Source organism: Falco peregrinus, chromosome Z (assembly GCF_023634155.1).
Source record: "Falco peregrinus isolate bFalPer1 chromosome Z, bFalPer1.pri, whole genome shotgun sequence".
Classification (NCBI taxonomy): Eukaryota; Metazoa; Chordata; class Aves; order Falconiformes; family Falconidae; genus Falco; species Falco peregrinus.
Genome location: NC_073739.1, coordinates 74,183,438 through 74,202,581, shown reverse-complemented (window position 1 = coordinate 74,202,581; position 19,144 = coordinate 74,183,438). Strand labels below are relative to the sequence as shown.

The window sequence follows — 19,144 nt, the reverse complement described above, 5'->3', positions numbered from 1 at the left end:
TGATAGACTGGATATTGCCTGCTGGGTGTCTGTAGTAGGCAAGTGGGGCTAGATTGTTTGCATGCATCTATACATTGTAGAGCAGTTACCAACACTCTCCCTGTTGCCTGTTTTCCTTTAGGCCAAACTTGGGAACAGCTCCGTGAGCCCCAACGTGGGGCACCTCATCCTGAAATACCTGTGCCCTGCTGTCCGGGACATTCTGAGTGATGGGCTCAAGGCTTACGTCCTGGACATGATCATTGGCCAGAGGAGGAACATCCCCTGGAGTGTGGTGGAGGCATCCACTCAGCTAGGTATGGAGGGCATGCAGCAATGCCCGTTACTTTGTGGTACTGCCACGTTATTGCTGGGAGGTGCTAGGGAAAGTTGATTATAAGGATGGGAATGCAGACTGATACCCATCCATCTCCTGCATGGAACAGGATGCAGCTTGACCTTCTCTTGCAAGATGGGAGAGCCAGTGCTGTGTTCTGCCCAAATATTTATTGTCATTTCCCCTGAAATTTCCAAATTCTCCTATAACAGGCCCTAGAAATCAAAAAAAGGGGGAAAAAAATCTTTTTTCCCCCCTCTAAGTTTTCAGGGTGTTTCTAGACCATCTTTAGCCTTGCACAGCTGTTGTATAAGGCGGAATTGTGCTTCAGTTTGGTCTGTAAGAGAATTTGCACTCACAGCTTACTTGGCTCAAGGATGCCCACAACACCTGCACTTGATGCTAGTGCCAGGCTGCACCCTGGATTGTGGCAGTGGCTGTCACTCCTTTCTGAGGTTACAGATGGCAGGGCCACACTGATTTCTGCATCATGAAGAATTTACATCCAGGGCTGGAAAGCCTCCCACCCTGTTTGAGGCAAATCTCCAGCTCTGTGTTTACCTCTGTGATTTCAGACACTCCGAATTATAACCACCTCCCACAATATTCTGTGTACCTGCTGATTTTGAGCCAAGGGCCGTGATTGTCCCTGAAGTCTGGGAGGCAGGTCCTTGCGGTATTGAAACCCTCCCAGAGTTTTGGAGTGGCAGTCTGGGACAGAACACAGCCCATCTCCCTTGTGGAGTCTTAACTGTTGGGATGGAGTGAGCTGATCTTGGTGTTTGGTGGAGGGGCAGTGCATATACAGGCATGGGCATGCAGCCAAAGTCTACCCTCGACTTGATGCTCCTCCCCATGGTGTCATTTTTGGCTTTGGTGACCACAACTAATCTCAAAGTTTTGCTTCTCTCCATAGGCCCCTCTACCAAGTTGCTGCACAGCCTCTATAGCAAGATTAGCCAGTACACGGAGCTCACCAACCACACCATGAGGTTCAACGCATTCATCTTTGGCCTCCTCAAGTAAGCAGGCTCCCTGGGCTGGCTGCATGTCACTGCCCAGGGCTGGCAGCAGGTGCTGGTCCTTGACTGCAGGCAGGCACAGTTGTCAAAGACTTATGAACCCTGGGAAGCTGCTTCCCAGTTACAGGTGAGGGAAGGAAGAACCTGTGAGCCTCAAGGAACTCCAGAAGGATCAAAGCCTACCCAGCCAGGTCAGGAGTGAGAAGAGTGGCTGTAGCCCACTGAAGGACATTGTCAGCTTGGTTTAGCCCCAGAACATTAGGTGGGAAGAATCTGTCAGGGTTCATACAAGGTTAGACATAACACATGCATACATTACTCCTGGAAATTCCTACTTACATCACCGCTTTGCGGGCCTTCAGTGAACAAGCATGAGGCTCTGAAGGAGAAATTGCCCTGTTCCAGGAGTCAAGACTGGCTCTTCCAGGTTGGATAAGGAGTGTGCATACTACACTTAGTGTTAAACAGAAGGTGGCAGCAATGTCTTTTTGACGGTGAAGGGATGAGCTCTGCTAGGATTATATTTCCCTGCCCCTCTCCAGCGGTCAGAAAGAGCCCTGGCAGCAGCAAGAGTCCCCAAGTTCTCCAGATGTTGGGGGATCCCTACAAGCAGGAGCAAGCTCTGCTTTGTTCTCCCCACCCAGGGTAGCTCAGGTCTCCCCTCCTGGCACAAGATACCAAGATTGCAGCAATAGTCTTACGTTTGTAAATTATTTGCCTCTTCCATGTGAGCCCTTCTCAGAAAAACTAAGTTAAGCCGTGGACCTAGGAGCTAAATGGTGAGGAAGTTTGCTGGAGACATGGTTGTTAGGCGTTAGGGTTGCAGAATGCCTCATGTAAAGCAAACTGGATGGCTCCATGACAATCTGGGTGACTGTGATTAGCGCATGCTAATGGAAGTGAGCCACTGTCCTTTCACTAGGTCTTGAGGTTCACAGGCTCATGCTGTGTAAATAAATGCCCTTTTCCAGCCACACTTCTTCTTGTAAAACAGAAAGGATGAAGGGGATGAATCGATTTTCACTCGTTCTTTCTTTTGTTCTTCCTTTCTTTCTTTCTTTCTTTCTTTCTTTCTTTCTTTCTTTATTTTCTTTTCTTTCTTTCTTTCTTTCTTTCTTTCTTTCTTTTCTTTCTTTTCTTTCTTTCTTTCTTTTCTTTCTTTCTTTCTTTCTTTCTTTCTTTTCTTTCTTTCTTTCTTTCTTTCTTTCTTTCTTTCTTTTCTTTCTTTATTTCTTTATTTCACTGCTTGTTTTCCCTTCCTGCAGTATTCGGTCCTTGGAGTTCTGGTTCAACCATCTTTACAACCATGAAGGTAAGAGCCTGAGGGCTGTGGGCTGCAGTGGGGGACAAATTCTGCACAGTGTAGAGCACAGGAGGGGCTTGCATTTCTTTTGTTGTTCTCTCAGCCTGGGCTGCTCCCTTCTGCTCTGAGCTGAAGGACCAGAGTAAACACAGACCCAGTTTACTGGGAAAGTTCCAGGTGGAAGTCCAAGCTCCATGCAGCTCCCTCCAGGTGAGCCTGGCCAGACATGTTCTTCCCAGCTGCAGCTGGTATCGAAGGGTATCACCTCCAATGCAGATCCCTTAGTCTACCCGCAGGAGACCAGATCTAACCCTCTCCAAATTTCTGTGTTCCATGCTCGGTGCCTAAGAGCTTTGTACAGATGGAGATGTGCACACTTAGCTGAAACCCTTCAGGCATGGGAAATGGAAAGAAATGGAAAGGAAAACCTCTTGACAAAAGCCCAAACTTTTTACTGGATATATCTGTTTTTTTCAACCAGAAATGTTTCTGAAGTGTGCAGATAACTCAGCAGCACAACCAAGCTGCCTGATGCTTACAAGCAGCATGACTAAGTGCTAAGTGCACAGTGAGACAGACTCAACCTGCTGGATCTCCTGAGAATGCTGCTGCTCAGCCTGTGCTCAGCCCAGGGCCCTGTGCACTCTAAGAAGTCCAGCCCAGTATCTTCTGGCAGATTTGGGGGCTGTCAGCAGACATTTCCCAGGTCTGTGTGTGCAGTCAACACTTCTTTTTGGAGCAGACAGGAGAGCAGACTCGCTGAGCAGTGTGGCAAGAGAAAGCATCCTGGTTTTCTGGAGCAGAAGACCATCTGTTTCAAGCCATCATTAAGAGCTGGAAGTGTAAGCAAAAGCTAGGGCTGTCAGGATGAGGAAGGCCAGGCAAAGCGGGTAGAGATAAGGTGCAAGTCCTGTCTGTGTTGTATGTTATCTCAATGGGGCTAAATAGCCATAAATCCTGTTCCCAACGTTGTCCCTGGGAGTGAGACCTGACAAGAAAGCTGAAGCGTGGCGGCACTGCAGATGTGGTCAGATGAATCATAGAATCATTGAATGTTTTGGGTTTGAAAGGACCTTAAAGATCATCTACTTCCACCACCACCCCTGCCATGGGCAGGGACACCTTCCACTAGACTAGGTTACTCAAAGCTCCATCCAACCTGGCCTTGCAGGATGAAGTGAAGGGTGAATGCTGCAGGTAGAAATACTAGCCCATTTTCTGTTAGGATCCAGTTCAGCCCAGCTGTGTCTCTGGAAAGGCTGTATTCAGCTGCCCCTGACACCCCTCTCCGTAGGGGACCGGTGTTGGCCAGATCCACAGCTCCTTGTTCATCTCCAGGAGGTGGGAAGAGAATTTTAATACGTGCAAAGCCTTTAATGCTCTTTATTCACACTCTACTCTCATGTATTTTGCAGCAGAGGTCATCCCAGTGCATAGTCTGCCAGGCTGGTGCTGCAGGGTCTGGGCCAGTTTGCCAGGAGCTCACAGAGCACCTGGTGCTACCTGACCCAGTGCCGAGCCTCACGCTGCAGCCACAGCTGTGACAAAAACTAGTGACCAGCTCCTCTCCCTACAGTGTCAGCAGCTTCTTGGTGGCTTGGCGAAAGTGGCAAGGGCCTCTAATTAATGTCTCTTGCCCTACAGATATTGTCCTGGCACACTACCAGCCGGTGGGGTTTTTGTGCCTGTCTCACAGTGTGTGCCAGCCTCTTTTCGAGGAGCTCCTGCTCCTGCTCCAGCCTCTCTCCCTGCTGCCGTTCAACCTAGACCTGCTTTTCGAGCACCACCTGATGCAGATGGGCAAAGAGCAGCAGCAGCAAAAGGAGCTGCTACGTGTGAAGCAGGACCTGCTGCTCTCCGCACACTCCACCCTGCAGCTGATGCGGACGCGGGGCAGCAGTGAGGACCCCGACGGCTGCAGCACTGCCCCTGAAGCATGCAAAGTGGGTGCCAGAGATGGTGATATCTCACCAGGCCACAGCCCCCAGCAAGCTGCCAGTGAGAGGGTCAAGGGTGTGGGGGCCTCCTGTGGAGACAGCGACAGGGAGGAAGAGCGGAGGAAGATGCGAGAGAGCACGTGGGAGAGGAAGAAGGACAGGCAGGCAGGCTGGTGGTACCAGCTTATGCAGAGCTCTCAGATCTACATCGAGGGCTCAGCTGAAGGCTCTAAGTTCATCCGCTATGAGAAGAAGACTTCGAATACTGTGCCTAGGTCAGCAGAGGCCCGCAAGGCACCACCTCCCCGCGAAGGGGTGGTGGAGGGTGCAGAAGCTTGCCCCATTGCTGAGGGCACCTTGGAGGAGAAGCCCAAGGCTGCCAGCAAGCCAAGTCCTGAAGCCATGGAAGAGCCCTTGGAAAAGCCCCAGCAGGTACTGGTCAGTGAAGAGGTGAAGGAACGGAGCTGGCCCTTCTGGATGGGCAGTCCCCCAGACTCCGTGCTTACGGAGCTGAAGCGCAGCAAGGAGAAGGAGGCGGGGGCTCAGCAAAGAGTGGGAGCAGCACCAGTCCCGCAAGAGGAGAGCAGCACCAGTGCATCAGAGGGCAGCCAGCCCATCAAGTGGGGACACTTGTTTGGGTCCAGGAAAGTTCAAAAAGAGCCCAGGCAGCCTAACAGGTAAGGGCAGGGACGGTTTGGGGCTGGGGAGGGCTGGTTCATCCGTGGTCACAGTAGTGCAGGTGGAAGTCAGGCTAACAGCTGACTGCTGGGCTACACCACAGTGGTACATCGGAGGCAGTGTGTGAACAGAGAGGTCTGTCACCCCTGCCAGCCTGCCTTAATTCCTCCCACACCACCGTCCCCTTCAGCTCCTACCCTTGCTCAGTCAGCCTCTTGGGCTTTCCTGTTCTGCCAGAGCTCTACCGCTGCCTCAGGTCCTAAGCCCCCTCTCCAGGGGAAGGGCCCTGGCTGCACGCCCCCCATCATCAAGTCATCCCTCCCAAAAACACATAATGAGAACGGAACATGGAGCCATCCCTGTTGTACGCAACAGGTGAGGAGGAGGAGGAGGCATGAAGTTCCCAGTGTAGCTGAGACCTCCCTGCACTGCCTCTCCCTCTATACCCTTAACTGTTTCTATGGCCACTGGAAATGTCCTTCCCAGTATAGGCCAAGGTGCATCTGCAGGATACTGAGACCTCCCGGCCAGGAGACAGCCTGGGGACCACAGTGTGCTTCATGCATGGAGCCAGACCTCTAAGCTGTGACCTTGCCATGAGAGCAGCTGCTCCTTGCCCCCAGGTATGCTTCCCTGCCACTACCTGCTTCTGTCTTCTTCTTACAGGTTGCCCTCTGGCTGGCTGAGCTTGGACAAATCTGTGTTCCAGCTGGTGGCCCAAACAGTTGGGGCAAGCATGTGGCGAGAAGCAGCTCCTGAGCCAGAGCCCTCCCAGCGAGAGCCACCTGAAGTGCCCCCCGTGGCACAGCCAGCCCGGGGGCTGTCTCCCCAGCCTCCCTGGTGAGTGGCACCATGTGGCAGTCCTGCAAGCACTGGGGTGCAGTGGGTGTTGTTGGCACAGCTCTGCTTGTTGCAGTTCACCTGACCTCCTTTGTACTTGTGGACTAGGGGATGGTTTGGGACAATGATGCAGCTTCTGCACCCATCTGCTGCAACTCTGCAGTCTGCAAGTGAGGGGAAGCTGGGGGGCAGCTGGGATCCTGGCTGGGGAGGAAGGCAGGGGGTGGTCTTCCTCACTCCCCTATGCCTGCAGTGGTCCCTGGGCTTCAGCAGGGTGAGCATCCTGTGGTGAGCTAATCCTTCCTCCCTTCTTTCTGCCTGCAGTGAGGTGAAAGCTCTTTGCCATCACATTGCCACTGAGGCAGGACAGCTGAGCTTCAACAAGGGGGACATCCTGCAGGTCATCTCCAAGGTGGACGGTGACTGGCTGCAGTGCAGCCTCGGCTCCGAGAAGGGACTGGTGCCCGTCATGTACGTCACCCATCCGGAGGACGAGGACTACTGATGTGGCTGGGAGGCCAAGCACAGTACCATGAGCTGCTGAGGCTCCTCTGGGGAAGCCTACCCTGCCAGAGGAACAGACATAGCTTCTTGCTAGTTTCTTACCTTTCTTGCCATTACAGAATACAGTAACCATAGGTGGTTCCTTCTTGCCCCTCCTCGTGCAGCTGCCAAAGGCCATCTCGGCCCGTGGGGTCTTCTGTGAGCTGCACCTCATATTGCCAGGCATCGCCATGCATGCAACCACACCGGGGACTGCCTGAGCCTCCTCCACCCCATGTCACTTCCAGCACCTGTAGGCCATTGACTTGTACGTAACAGGAATGCAAGCAGTCCCTGCCACAGCAGTGCTGCTCCTGCTGCCTGGCTCAGTTTCATGTTGGAGGGTGCAGAATGCTGGCCGTACCCTCCCTGGGGGTGGCAGTGCAGTCTGCAGCCTTCAGCATCCTTGGCACTATCAGCTGCAGGGGTAGAGCCACTACGCGTTGGCAGGGTCTCTGCAAGGCTGGACTGATGGGTTGCATTGATGGGGGGCTGCAAGGGACGCTCCCTGACGCTGGAGAAGCCCTGTCCTAATGCGTTATAGTGGTGCCTGGTGTGTTGTACCGAGCCAAGTGGCCTGGCATTGCCACACTGCAGGGCTGAGGCTGTGCCTGGCCACGGCCAGAGGAGGGGGACAGGGTATGTGTGTGTGTGCGGAGCAAAGGGGTGTGTGGGGTCGTGAAGAAGGTGTGTGGATGTTCAGTGTTACGTAGGTCCAGGATGAGTAGTGCCACCCTGTGTGGAAATGGGTTCTTTGGGGGGTGGTCCACGCCCTCCACACTGAGCAGGCAGCCAGTGCCTGGGAAGCCCTGGGATGCTCAGTGGAGGGGGAGTTGGAGGGGCCGGGGTGAGGGCAGGGTCCCTGACTGGGCTAGGGGTGCTCTTTGGAGTTGGGGGCAGCGCTCCCAGTAGGTAGATCGAAGGGTGCTCCCAGAGGGAGTCGGGGAGCCGGGGAGGGAGGGGTGGTGCTCTCCTTGGCGTAGTGTTTTTGGTCTTGCTGAGCAGTGCCATAGGGTGGTGGGGGACAAATGTGCACAAGCACAAGGGGATGCTGGGGGTCCTCGGTAGAAGCAATGCCAGTCAACCCCTTCCTTGCCATGTTCATGCTACCTGCTGGGGTGGGGATCTTCATTTACCCATCAGGTGGGGAACAGTGTTAGTGAAAGGCCATGCCAGTATTTGGTGCCTTGGCCGGGTTGACGCTGCTTGCAGCATCGTGCCTGGGCTGGCTTCCCCATGGCGAGGGGCCCTGGTCTTGCAAGGTTACCTCCTGCTTGTACATTGCTTAGCAGACGTTGCACCATATTTAATTTGTATTTCCCTGTTAGAACAAGGTATCTCGCCTTTATTTATTTCTTTATTTATGATGCATATTAATAAAAAAGGTGCTGATTGAGCTCCCAGCTACCCTGTCTTGTGATTTCATCCCACCCCTGGGGAGGATATGAGGGTTACCTCTGCTGGGACACTGCACTGCAGGCTTTGCTCAGCTTCCACCACAGCCAACACCAGACCTTCAGAAGGAGATAGGTTGCCCCCAGGTACCAGAGCTGTCAGTTCAGGCTGCTGGGGGGGCTAGATCACGTCTCAGGGAGGCAGCATTCTTCAGGGTTCCTTGTCTTTGTTCCTTCTGCATGCTTGCAGGGACAGAAGCAGGTTTCAGACAGGAGTTCACACGTATTACAGTCTACCATCTGCTTCTCCAGGGTGTTGTGAGTAAGGTGTCCATAGGTGTGGTCAAACTGGCACTTGTCACCTGTGGGCAGTGGAAGGAAGTCCTGAGCAGCATGGGAAGGAGGCAGTGAAGGGTGGGTTGTGGGGCTGGGACCCAGAGCCTGGGACAACCTGGCCATGCAGCTCAGAGGCTGCAGGTCACTCACAAGGAAGGGCTCTGGGACTTTTAAACTTAGACTCACAAGTACTGGATGTCAAGTCCAGCAGGAATGAGCCCCAAGAGCCCAGCCCTTCCCTTTGCACCTCAGTAGCTCCCGGGAGAATGGGGAAACTCTGCTTGAGGCTCCAGCCTTTCCTGCAAGGACACCACACTTGAGTTTGTTACATCGATGTAGACAAACGGTCTGCAGTGGTGGAGTAAGTCAAAACAGTAGAAAAAAAAAATCCAGAAAAGAAGCAACGTAAGCCCCTGTCCTGGCTTGGAGAGGCACCAAGCAGCCAGGGGTTGCACATGGGCTGTTTTAATTAACCTGTGAGAGTGGAGGATAGATGGCCAGGGCTGCTCACAAACTGCACAGAGCCAAGCTGTTCTCCCCACATGTGCTGCCTGGACCGAGTGGAGAAGGGGATTGTGCGCTAGCAAACAGCCCGCAGGTTGCTGAATCAGCTCCGGGGCAGGAGAGGGGATTTCCAGCTGATGCAGAGCTGCTTGCTGGGTGCCTGCTGCTGGGGCAGCCTTGGGTGCAGGGGAGGCATAGTGTGTTGGTTAGGGTGTCAGAGGCTTGGATGTGGGGTTGCTGCGATGGGGTTTGCGGCTGCTGAAGTCTTCTTTGGGATCATCCAGCTAAACTCAAGTTGGTCATGGTTGATGGCTGTCAGATAGCCTGTCCCAGTCAGGAACTTGTCATGGGGCACAAAGCCTGTGAAGCCTGCGAGGCCAGAAGGCATGCAGTTATATGTATGGGACAGTAGCTGCCAGCACTGCTGCTGTGGCTTGGTGGCTCTGCTGGTGTCCTGGTCCTGGAGGGTCATCTGCAGGATCCTGATGGGGATGTGGGACCACGAGGGGCAGGCTGAAGAGGGAGAGGAGCCATCTGGTGCTGCTGTGTCCTGAGATGACCCTGGTCAGAGGAAGCTTCTGGTCTGAGGAGAGTCTCCTGGTCTGAGAAGAACCTTCTTTAGCAGGGGGTTGGACTAGATGATCTCCAGAGGTCACTTCCAAGCCTGATCATTCTGTGATTCTCTGAGGGCAGCTCAGCCAGCCCCCTGACACAGGGACCTCAGCATCCTTTGGCATCCCTTCACCTGTGACAGAGCAGCAGAAAGGTGAGTGCTGTGAGGTGTGGGTGGTAATGGAGAGAGGGATTGATGCTGGCCCAGAGCCTTGTGAGCAGCTCCAGAGGAGGTGGGAACAGGTAAAATGGTCATGCTGCATGCATGACCCACCCTGGGTGCTTCCCTGAACCCAAACACAGCAACCCTTCACTAGCAAACAGTGCATGTCCCTGGCCTTCTTACTGCACCAACTAAAGTCCCTTCCCAACCTCGTGGTGGTAGGCTGCCAGCCAGGGCCAGCCCCACGTCCTAGCAGGCACAGGGCAGTCGCCAGCCCCAGCACCAGTGCCACCCCAGCACCGGTGCCACCCCAGCTCACTGGTGCTCACCTTGCATGTGCTGAGGTGTAGAGCAAGGCCAGGGGTAGCTCTGGTCAAGCAGCAAGATGTATAGTCAGTCCTGCCCATCTCATGTCACCTGTCCAGGGTCCTGGAGCAGCAGCAGTGTCCTCCGTTCCTGTTCCTTGCAAGCAGCTTCTGGCCTCCTTGCAGATCACAGAGCAGGTCTTAGAAAAGAAGTGCTGGGCTCTGGGGATGAAGCCTGGGAGCAGAGCATCCAGCATGTGGGTAGCAAAGAGGAGCCCAGCTTTACGGTACGAGGGTCTGCTTTGGAGTGGTGGCCAGGGACTGTGGGATCCAGCAGCGGGGGAGGTAAAGGCATGAGGTGTCAGCATGGCTGGGAGGGGGATTAAGGGTGCAGTGGGAATCCAGATGTGCATGACAATCTGATGTGCCAGCTGAGAGACAGAGACCTGCTGGTGCCAAGTGCTAGAGGGTTCTGGCAGGTCCCCTTGGACCTTCTCTGCCCAGGTCATCAGGACCTGACTCACCTTCAAGGCAAAGGCTGTGACCATAGATGCCTGTCAGGGCTGAAGCAATGCTGGCAGCTCTCGGAGGCTGCTGTGGAAGACTGGGAAGTGAGGAGGCACCTGAGTGCCAGAGAACTGCCAGGCTGCCTTGGGGACAGGCTGGGAGAGCTATGGTGGGATGCAGGTGTGGGCAGGACAGGCTGGGACAGGTGGGAGAGAGATGCACATGGAGTCAGGACAGGGAAGGAGAGGTGGGATGAGGATGTGCACAAGGCAGAACAGGTGGGGAAAGATGGCACAAGGATGCACATGGAGTCAGAACAGGCAGCCCCAGCACGAGCACAAGGCCCTGGGAGTCTACAGCCACAGCAAAAGAGCTGTTTTCAGAGGTGGAACCCTATGGCTGAGCCAGGACATCACAGTTTCTAAGGACAGACCTGCAAGGCCTGCCATCCAGGAAGGCTCATGGGAAAGCAGAGGGTGTCTCACTGAACAGACTCAGTAGCCACCAGTATTAGGCCTGGCAGAAATGTGTGACTGTCACATCACCACAACTGCATGGCATCTGACAGAGAACAAAGAAGCTACCACATTAACATAGCAGCTTTTTAAGGCACTAAAAGCTGAGCAAGGGAGGGGAACACCAGTGTGATGGAAAATGGGCTCATGCTCTGCTGGGATTGACCCTTCTCTTGCAAGGGCTGCAGGCAGCACCGAACTTGAGGGCAGCAGAGGGGCCAACATCTATGCAAGGGAGCGCAAAGCGCAAGTGGGAATATGTGTTTGAAGGAAAAGCCACATATTGGGGAAGGGAAGGGAATGCCTTTCCTTCTCACGCTCTTCCTGGCAGCCAGACCTGATGTTCAGCATGCCAGCATTCAGCAGGCAGTGACACATCCCCAGGTCCTGGAAGACTCGATGCAGCAGCCAGGCAGTACAGAGCAGGGGCTGCCCGGCTGGGGATAGCGCTGCAACCCAGCTTTGGGGCCAATCAAACCATGTATGAGCTTATATTAACTCCTGAGAGCTTGTGCGTTCTCAGAACAGCTTTCAGAGAGCCCAGCTGCAGCATAGCCTGGGGAGAGTTCAGCTCCCGAGGTGGTGGCTGTCCCAGCCTGGGGTCACAGGAGCTGCTTCCCAGTTCCCTGGTTGGTGTGACCACACTGGTGGCAGCATCTGAGGCAAGACCAGATGCTGGGGCGCAGGCCAGTTCCCTTTCAGCTGGAGGAAGGACAGTGCTGCAGTTGCGGCACCATCCTGGGACTTAGCACTGAAATCATCATCTGCCATGCAGACTTCCTTCCTCGCCCCCTTTGCTGACTCCCTCTCCGCCTCAGTGCCCCCATCTGTACAATGAAACCCACAAGGTTTTCTCTGAATGAACTTCAGTGGTAGCATTGCCCACGAGTGGCTTTCTTGGCCCACAGCCCCTATTTCCCCTTGCTGCCATGCTCATGGGGCAAAAGCCAGTCTCTCTGCACCAGCGTCTGCACACGGTCCATGGGCAACAGTGCAGGAGGGATTTAAGTGAGGACAGCAAGGCAGGTACTGGTCCTGGAGAGCATCGTGCAGAGGAGTTGTGCATGTGGGTGCAAGCACTGACTTCCAGCTGTGGGCAGGAGGCCAGGAACAGGCAGGAGCCCTTTTTCTCCAACACCTGGCCCAAGCAATGGGGCCCCTGTTTTAGACCAGGGATGCACACCTCTTTGTACCACCGATACAAAGAGATACAAGCTTGCAAAGATTTAAGGTGGCCTTTCAAGGCTCCTGGTATCAAAAGATAGGGAGGGACAAGCAGGGCTACCTACCAGGGCCAGAGGTTATTTGAAACACAGACCCCTTCAAAGAAGTCATGTCTAGTCATGACAAAAAATAGTATCAGGCAGGTAAGATGTAAAAGCTCAATAAGACAAACAAAAACAAAACAAAAAAAAGAGCAAAGAAGAGCCGGCAGAAGCAGCCAGCAGTCCTTTTTGCAAAGATGTCAAGAGCTTTACATCTGCCACAAAGTCTGTAGGGTCAATAAGAGAGCATGTCCTCACAGTGAAGGAGTAACATCCCCCAGGGTGGCAGGACGGCTGCAAAGCGTGGCCCAAATGCCAGTGCACTGTGATGTTTGTGGCAAAATAGGACATATGCATGGCAGTATGCCTGGACCCTGGCATCACAGCAGGACATTGCTCTCTGCCTACACCCTGCCAAAATACGCCCTGCCCGTCCTCCTGGCTGTGCCAGATGTGGAGGGTGCACTCTGCGGCAGGGTGACACAGGGGAGGCAGTGGGACCTGCCAAACCCAGACGTCCAGGGACACCTGCATCCTGTCTTGCTGCAAACAAGCCAAAGCTGTCTTTGTGGCTTTGGGTTTGCCTTGTCTGAACAAAGCATGTAGCTGGTGGACCCACTGGGGACAGCGGCACTGGCTTGCAACACCCCTGATCCTCTGTGCAGCCCAGGTTACAATCAAGGCTGGATTTTTTTGATGTAAAGCAAAGGGAAGTGTGAAGAGTGAAAGAATGAGAGGGCTTCCTGGAAACTGCCTGGGCCACCCTTCCTCCACGGCTTTTGAAATTTCAGATGGAGTAATGAAGAGCTTGTGGAGATGCCATATACTGTTAACACAGGAACTGACAACCATTGTGCTAGGATTGATGCACAGAGGGATGAGGGATGTGATTTTTTTCAGTCTTTTTTAATTTATGGAATTTCCCTACTCATTTTCCAAAGATTCCTACTGATAAAGCTTGCTTTTGCAGCCCTTTGATTATTTTGTGAAAGACCCAGAATCACCAAGGAGCAAGGAGAGGTGATATCTGAGTTGCTGCTGTTGTTGGGGCAGGGAGCAGTTGCTTCCCCCCACCTCACAAACCTCCCACACTGAGGCAGAGCACAGCTACCTCCCAGCTGCCTCCCAGGATGTGCCCTGCTCTCTGTGGGTAAGCTTCACATCTGAGCAAAGTAAGTAAAAAGGTAGCTTACTGGGGCAGACCACTGGTCCTAACAGCTCTGTTGCAGAAAGAGATGAAACAGACCAGGGAGAAGAGGCCGAGACTGCCATTCTGAGCATAGGAAGGCACAAGGAAGGTGGCCAGGCAGATTCCAGCTCTGCCCCTGAGAGGCAAAAGACTGCTGGAGTATCTGCCCTCAGGCACCATAATTGCAGAAAAAAAAAGCCCGATGAGACTTCTAGCATGTTTCGCTCAGGGTCAGATTTTTGGGGTGGCTGGGGGAGTGCATGTGGAGAGGGTCACCCCACACTGTCCTGCTCGATGCTGCTGAATAAAGGTGTCATGTGGTGTACAAATCAAACAACGGATGTGCATCAGCCGAAATCAGAGCCTGACCCCAGCCTTGGGAGTATTGGGCCTTGCTGCAGACCACAGTAAAAAGGACGGCCATGACAAGGGGCTTCAGCCTTGCTGCAAAGCCTCAGAGAAGATTTCAGGGCTTGTTTTTCTACAGCTGTGTGTTTCAGCGGGGAAGTATGCCAAGCACAGCCAGCAAGGGCTGCTGGGTGGCTGGGGAAGCTGGAGCCCAAGTTCATGAATTCCTGCCCTGTGCCACCTCTTGATGGTTGGGTCTGCTGCTGTGACCAGTGCCACCAGCCTCCAGCCACACAGTTTCACAAGCAGCCCCTTCCCTGCCCACTGCCATGGCTGTGCCACCTTCTCACCCTTTCATGGTCATTCCCACTCCCACCATGTGTTGGCAACACAACCTGCCACAACCCATGGGCTCCAGGTCCCCAGAGCTCTCATCAGCTTGTTCCTGAGCATCTGATCTCAGTCCAGTCTTGAGCATCCAGCCACTCCTGCCAAAACCTTGGCTTTCCTGCCCATGGCATGCACTGCCAGCTAACTAAATGCCACTGCACTTTAGAAGTCCTTTTTATCATGATTCTTATCAGACAGTAACAAGGTGGCAGTTGTCTGATGTAGTCTCTGCTTGACTTTACTGTGTGAGTATGGAAGCTACATCTTCCTGCAAAACCCCAGCCATGAACCAGCACACCTCACAAGTCCTTCTGGGACTGCTAAGATCTGTGCCAGGAAAGGAGGCAACCTAGCCGTTGCAGCTAGTAATTGCTCTTGCCAGAAAACCTGAAAACTGTGGTTCTCAGACAAGATATCAGAAAACAGCTAGATTGCAAAAGGGATGTGAAGCTTCCTGGGTGCACAGAAGAGAACAAAAGCAACGCTGGCACTGGCAGAAGTTCCCTCTCCAATGAGGAAGCCTCTTGCACCATATGTGATTTCTCTGCGTGGCAGTTTCCTTTCTGTGCTTGCACTTCTTGCAATCAGACGTGTGTGCTGTTGAGGCAGCCAGAGGGTCTGAGACCTCAGTCCTGCCCTGGGAGCATAAGTAAACATGGCCCTGCGATGGACATTTCTCCTCCTCCTCACACCTCTGCTAGCAGCACAGGAGCAGGAAAACCCAGACCCCAACATCTCCGGAGAACCCCAGGAAACAGGTAAGAAGTGCTTTCTCCTCGCTCCGCTGAAGAGAAGGTTTCACTGTTCTGCTGCAGGTTTGCTGTGTACCTATACCATGTGCAGGATGCAATAGCTGCATCAGAGTGGACTGGAGCTGATGTCCATACCAGGGCCCAAGAGACTCAGGCATTAGTTGGGTTGTGGTGGGGTAAGGCTCTGTTTGGGGGTGGAGGACAGCAAACCTCAGTGTGCTGGGAAAGCCTCTGCCAGGAATGAAATATTCCTCCACAAAGTGGGAAATGTCCCCTAGGAGCAAGAGGTGGTGGTCTCTCTTTGCACAGTGTGCAGATGCTCTGTCCTCACTGCAGTGGAGATGGGTGCTATTGCCCAGCAAAGATCTGAGGAGCCATGAGCTCAAGCCCGTGTGTCCAGGAGACCCTGGGAGCAGGAGTTATGATGTACTCCAGTTGCTCTTTAACAGGTTTCCTTGGTGCTGGAAGGCCAGGGCACCCCCAAAGCTCTTCTGGGCTCTTCCTACACAGGTTGCACACTTTCACCCCAGCAGAGTCTGTGGGTTCATGTTATCCGACCTCACAGGAGGCTGCACTGTCTGGGGTCTGAGTTGTGGTCCAGGGGCCGTGACCTTGTGTTGCTCTGCACATGCCTGAATCAGAGTATTTCTCTAAATCAGTCTTGCTGGAGCTAAGTGATGAAAATCATTAAACTAGCATCGAATTGTGTTGTCCTGTTCTGCTTCTGGGATGCATCTGAGCTGACACAGGCTAGAGAAACCTGCCAGTTAAGTGCCTTGGCTGTGATAGAGACCGGGGAATGGGACCAGGAACTTTAGTTGTTGATGTGAAATGACAGTAGGGTCTGTACTGTGTGATATGGGCCATAGAGGCTCATTCCCAGGGGAAATGTGTCCCTGGGGTTGCAGGGAGCATGAGCACAGCACACTGTCACTCAAAACACCAAGAGTGAAACCTGCGACAGAGGCTATCCTCCTTCCCCGAGAGGCTTCCCCTTTCCCAGATCCCCCACCGAAGCTGTCCTCCCAGGCTGGCACGTGCACTTGTGCCCAAGCATTGTGTGGCTTTCCAGCTTGTTTGCACGGTGCACACTAAGGCCATACCATGTGCACTGGAGTGCAGTGGGGACCTGGTGGCCAGCAGACTCTTGGCATCTTGGTCTGCACATCTTGGTCACCCAGATGCCCCTGGATGAGACTGGGGCTGCCAGCAGCAGAGATAGTATTGCTGAGTTTGCACATTGGTGTTTGTGAAAAGAGGAACCAAGCTACAAACATTTGCCAGCCCCACCCAGCAGAGCAGGCAGCCCTGCCTGTATCCTCAGCACACAGGTTCATCCCACCCAGGACCTGTGCAGAGGCCACCACATGGTAGATGGAGGGCCTTCTTTCACTGAGGGACAGGGCAAGGCTAGGATGGAGCGGGTTAGGGTGGAATGGGCCTCTGTGGGGCAGACAGTGGCAGTGGCGCAGTGTAAAGCTGTTGAACAGAGACTGGAGACACAGGGACAGGACATGACCCAGGAGTCCCCCTTCCCCAGGGTCCCTGAGCATCTCCCGTGACCCTGGCAGATGTTAGGGTACAATCAGGGAGGGGGAACAGCCAAGTGGGAACGGTGGACAAGCTGCTCCCACTGCACATTGCTGTACCCTTCCAGGCATTCCCTGCCATAGCAGAGCTGCGTCCCGGCGCTGGGCAGGGGGTGAGGGTGCATGCTGTGTGGCTGGAAGCCCAGGTAGGAGCAGAGCAGCTGCAGGCAGAGGATGTGGTTGGTACATGTGGTTCATGTGTGAGCCTGTGCAGTGCTGCTGCTCTGCTCAATCTATCATGGGGCCACCGTGCAATGAGCAGGGCTCATTGTCTCATTGTCCTATTGTCACCTTACTGTTTTGCAGTGCTGTTCTTATGAGGTTTTTCTCACCCCTGAGATGCTGCACCAGTACAAAAGCCTCATCCCATTACAGTCCCAGTGCACCTGTGAGGCAGGTTGAGAAGTTTCTATGGGATATTTTCCCTGCGGTCAAGGTCTGTGATCCAGGCTGTCCCTTGCCACTTTCTCATCAGCCTTGCCTGACATTGTGCAGCAATTTAGTAGCAGCTAACCAGAAGCCCTAACTAGAGGTGTAGCTGCAACACCCCATGGGTGCTTGGGTGCTTGGTAAAATAAGGCTACGCTTAATCTGAAAGGTTTTGTGCCAGTGGGACTCGAATTTCAAGCACTGCCTAGAGTGAATCCTGTGGGAAACACAAACCCTAAGAGATGCTGCAGAGGAGTGCCTTGGGGATTGACACCCTTGGAGCTGTGAACTGTGTGCTCCACCATGCTCCCACTTTACATTATAGATTCAGGAAACAAGTATTTCACCTCCTGTTCTTAAAACCCTGCCAGACGCCCTGTTGCATGGCAGAGCAGTACAGATTAAAGTGCCACCGTTTCCATGCTCTTCCCATGGTGCCTTGTTCAGTGACCTGCTTCACCATCTCCTTTCCCTGGCACTGCTCCCAAGCAGACCAGCCTGGAGGTCTCTCTGCCCCTTCCCCTCCCTAACACTGCCCATCCCTCTTAAAGATCCACTTGGAGCTTTGGTTGCTATTGAAGAGTACAGAGATGCTTTAAGACCCTAGGATGCCTCCTCGGTGGCTTGCAATACCACTCTCCACTGGTGGAAATGGTGGTTGCTTTTCTTAGCTCCTCTCAGTGAGCACGTGGCATCCAACACAGCGAGACTCCAGTGCACTTTGCTGTCATCTCTGTTAGCTGCTGGAGCTGCCATGGGAAAAGGGTTGAACTTTGCCTGCTGCTCCTTACATTTCACCTTCTCTTTTATGCTTTGTGTAGGGCACAATATAAGGCAAGAAAGTACATCTTTTGCTGGTAAGCAAAGGGCTGAACCCAGAAGCCTGACCTGAATTACCAGCATAGCTATTTCTCCTTTCTCCTGATGCTTCCCGGCATGTGCTGCTAGGGCATGCCAGCACTTTGCTTTGCCTGCCACTCATAACTCCCCTTGCAGCAGGGACAGGCAGTCCAGGTATTTCTGTACAGTGCTGCCTGTATTCATGGATATTAAGCAATACTAAGAAGGAGAGTATTCATTTAATAGTATCAATTTGGAAAAAAAAAAAAGTAACAGTTAATCTCTGACTGTATGAGGCAAACAAACTAACCTTCTGTTACCACTGCCTAGGCGTTCAGCATTCTCCATTTTGCAGCGAGCACACATTGCACATTATAAGAGGTGCCTGTCTGGTCACATCTACACGGTATTTTCCAATGAGAGGTGCCTGTTTGGTCACTTCTACACCATATTTTCCACACGGAAATTTCACTTGTGTCAGCCTCTTTCCTGCAGTTGGGGGTGGAGGGCCTGTGGGCGGCTTTCTGTGTACCATAGTGCAGGGTAAAAACCAGTGTTTGATGACTGTTTCTTTAGTCTCCCGGATGCTGTTAGTCCCTACAAGACTAGAAGCTGAGCGTTTCTTTCCCCTTTCTCTCTGCGCACCCTCCCTTCTTCAGCAGTGCCCTGTGAGTGCCCTGTGCCCCCCCACAGAGGTGTGTGCATCCGTCTCCTTTGCACAGCATGGTGGACATCCAATACCCTCTGACTCACATGTGCCACAGCTCCCCGTGGCCACCACCAAAGCGCACAAACAGCCACCCTGGGCTACAGAAAAGGCTCCTTTGCTCTGAGGAGCTCTTTTTCCATGGCAAATGTTACAGAGTGATCGGGGAAGGAGTGTAAGAAAGGATGAGAACAGAGGTGTGTCCCCCATCCTGTGTGTCCAGACTGCACCCAGCAGTCATGGATTTTTCTCCCAGTGAGTCCCAAGTGGTAATCACACGCCTGCTAGATTTGGGCTTATTGGAGAAGTGAGGTTGAGTTGGATTGTGTTCAGCAATGTTCTTGAGACAAAAACAGATGTGAACAGAGGGCATCTTCTCTTCCCCCTTCTGTGGGGAAGCAGAGACTTCTAGGCTTTTGCCTCAAACAGTCAACAGAAAAGTCACTGGGAAGGGCTCTGAGCAGCTGCAGATGCTTGAATGCACATGGTATCAATGCTGTGACAAGCTGCATGTCTTCAGCTCCTCTGCAGCAGCAGAGGTGCAAATAAGCCCTGGAGGTGTTGTGGGGGCACAGGTGCTGCTAGCAAAATGTTCTGTGTGCAGGAGGTCAGTAGGCTTTGGCAGCCTCTCAGCTTGCCTTGCTGGTGTACACAAACCCTT

General features: G+C 53.3%; 2 protein-coding genes across 14 annotated transcripts in view; both read left to right on the top strand.

Moving 5' to 3' along the window:
* The window catches only part of RUSC2 (RUN and SH3 domain containing 2), a 62,798-nt gene extending 54,756 nt beyond the window's left edge, over positions 1 to 8,042 (top strand). For all 9 annotated transcript variants that reach the window (XM_055791418.1, XM_055791420.1, XM_055791422.1 and 6 more), the window contains 6 exons: positions 122 to 296; positions 1,233 to 1,338; positions 2,604 to 2,650; positions 4,286 to 5,255; positions 5,923 to 6,096; positions 6,421 to 8,042. In XM_055791418.1, the coding sequence (XP_055647393.1) occupies positions 122 to 296; positions 1,233 to 1,338; positions 2,604 to 2,650; positions 4,286 to 5,255; positions 5,923 to 6,096; positions 6,421 to 6,601 (1,653 nt within the window). In that variant the 3' untranslated portion in view covers positions 6,602 to 8,042. The remainder of the gene's footprint in view (positions 1 to 121; positions 297 to 1,232; positions 1,339 to 2,603; positions 2,651 to 4,285; positions 5,256 to 5,922; positions 6,097 to 6,420) is intronic.
* Positions 8,043 to 10,345: 2,303 nt separating this feature from the next.
* LOC106112413 (receptor-type tyrosine-protein phosphatase kappa-like) overlaps positions 10,346 to 19,144 on the top strand; it is a 32,466-nt gene continuing 23,667 nt past the window's right edge. For 3 of the 5 annotated variants that reach the window (XM_055791428.1, XM_055791427.1, XM_055791426.1), the window contains exon 1: positions 10,347 to 14,925. In XM_055791428.1, coding sequence (XP_055647403.1) covers positions 14,823 to 14,925 — 103 coding nt within the window. In that variant the 5' untranslated portion in view covers positions 10,347 to 14,822. Of the gene's footprint in view, positions 14,926 to 19,144 lie in introns of all 5 variants that reach the window. The other 2 variants (XM_055791425.1, XM_055791424.1) reach the window with 1 other exon arrangement.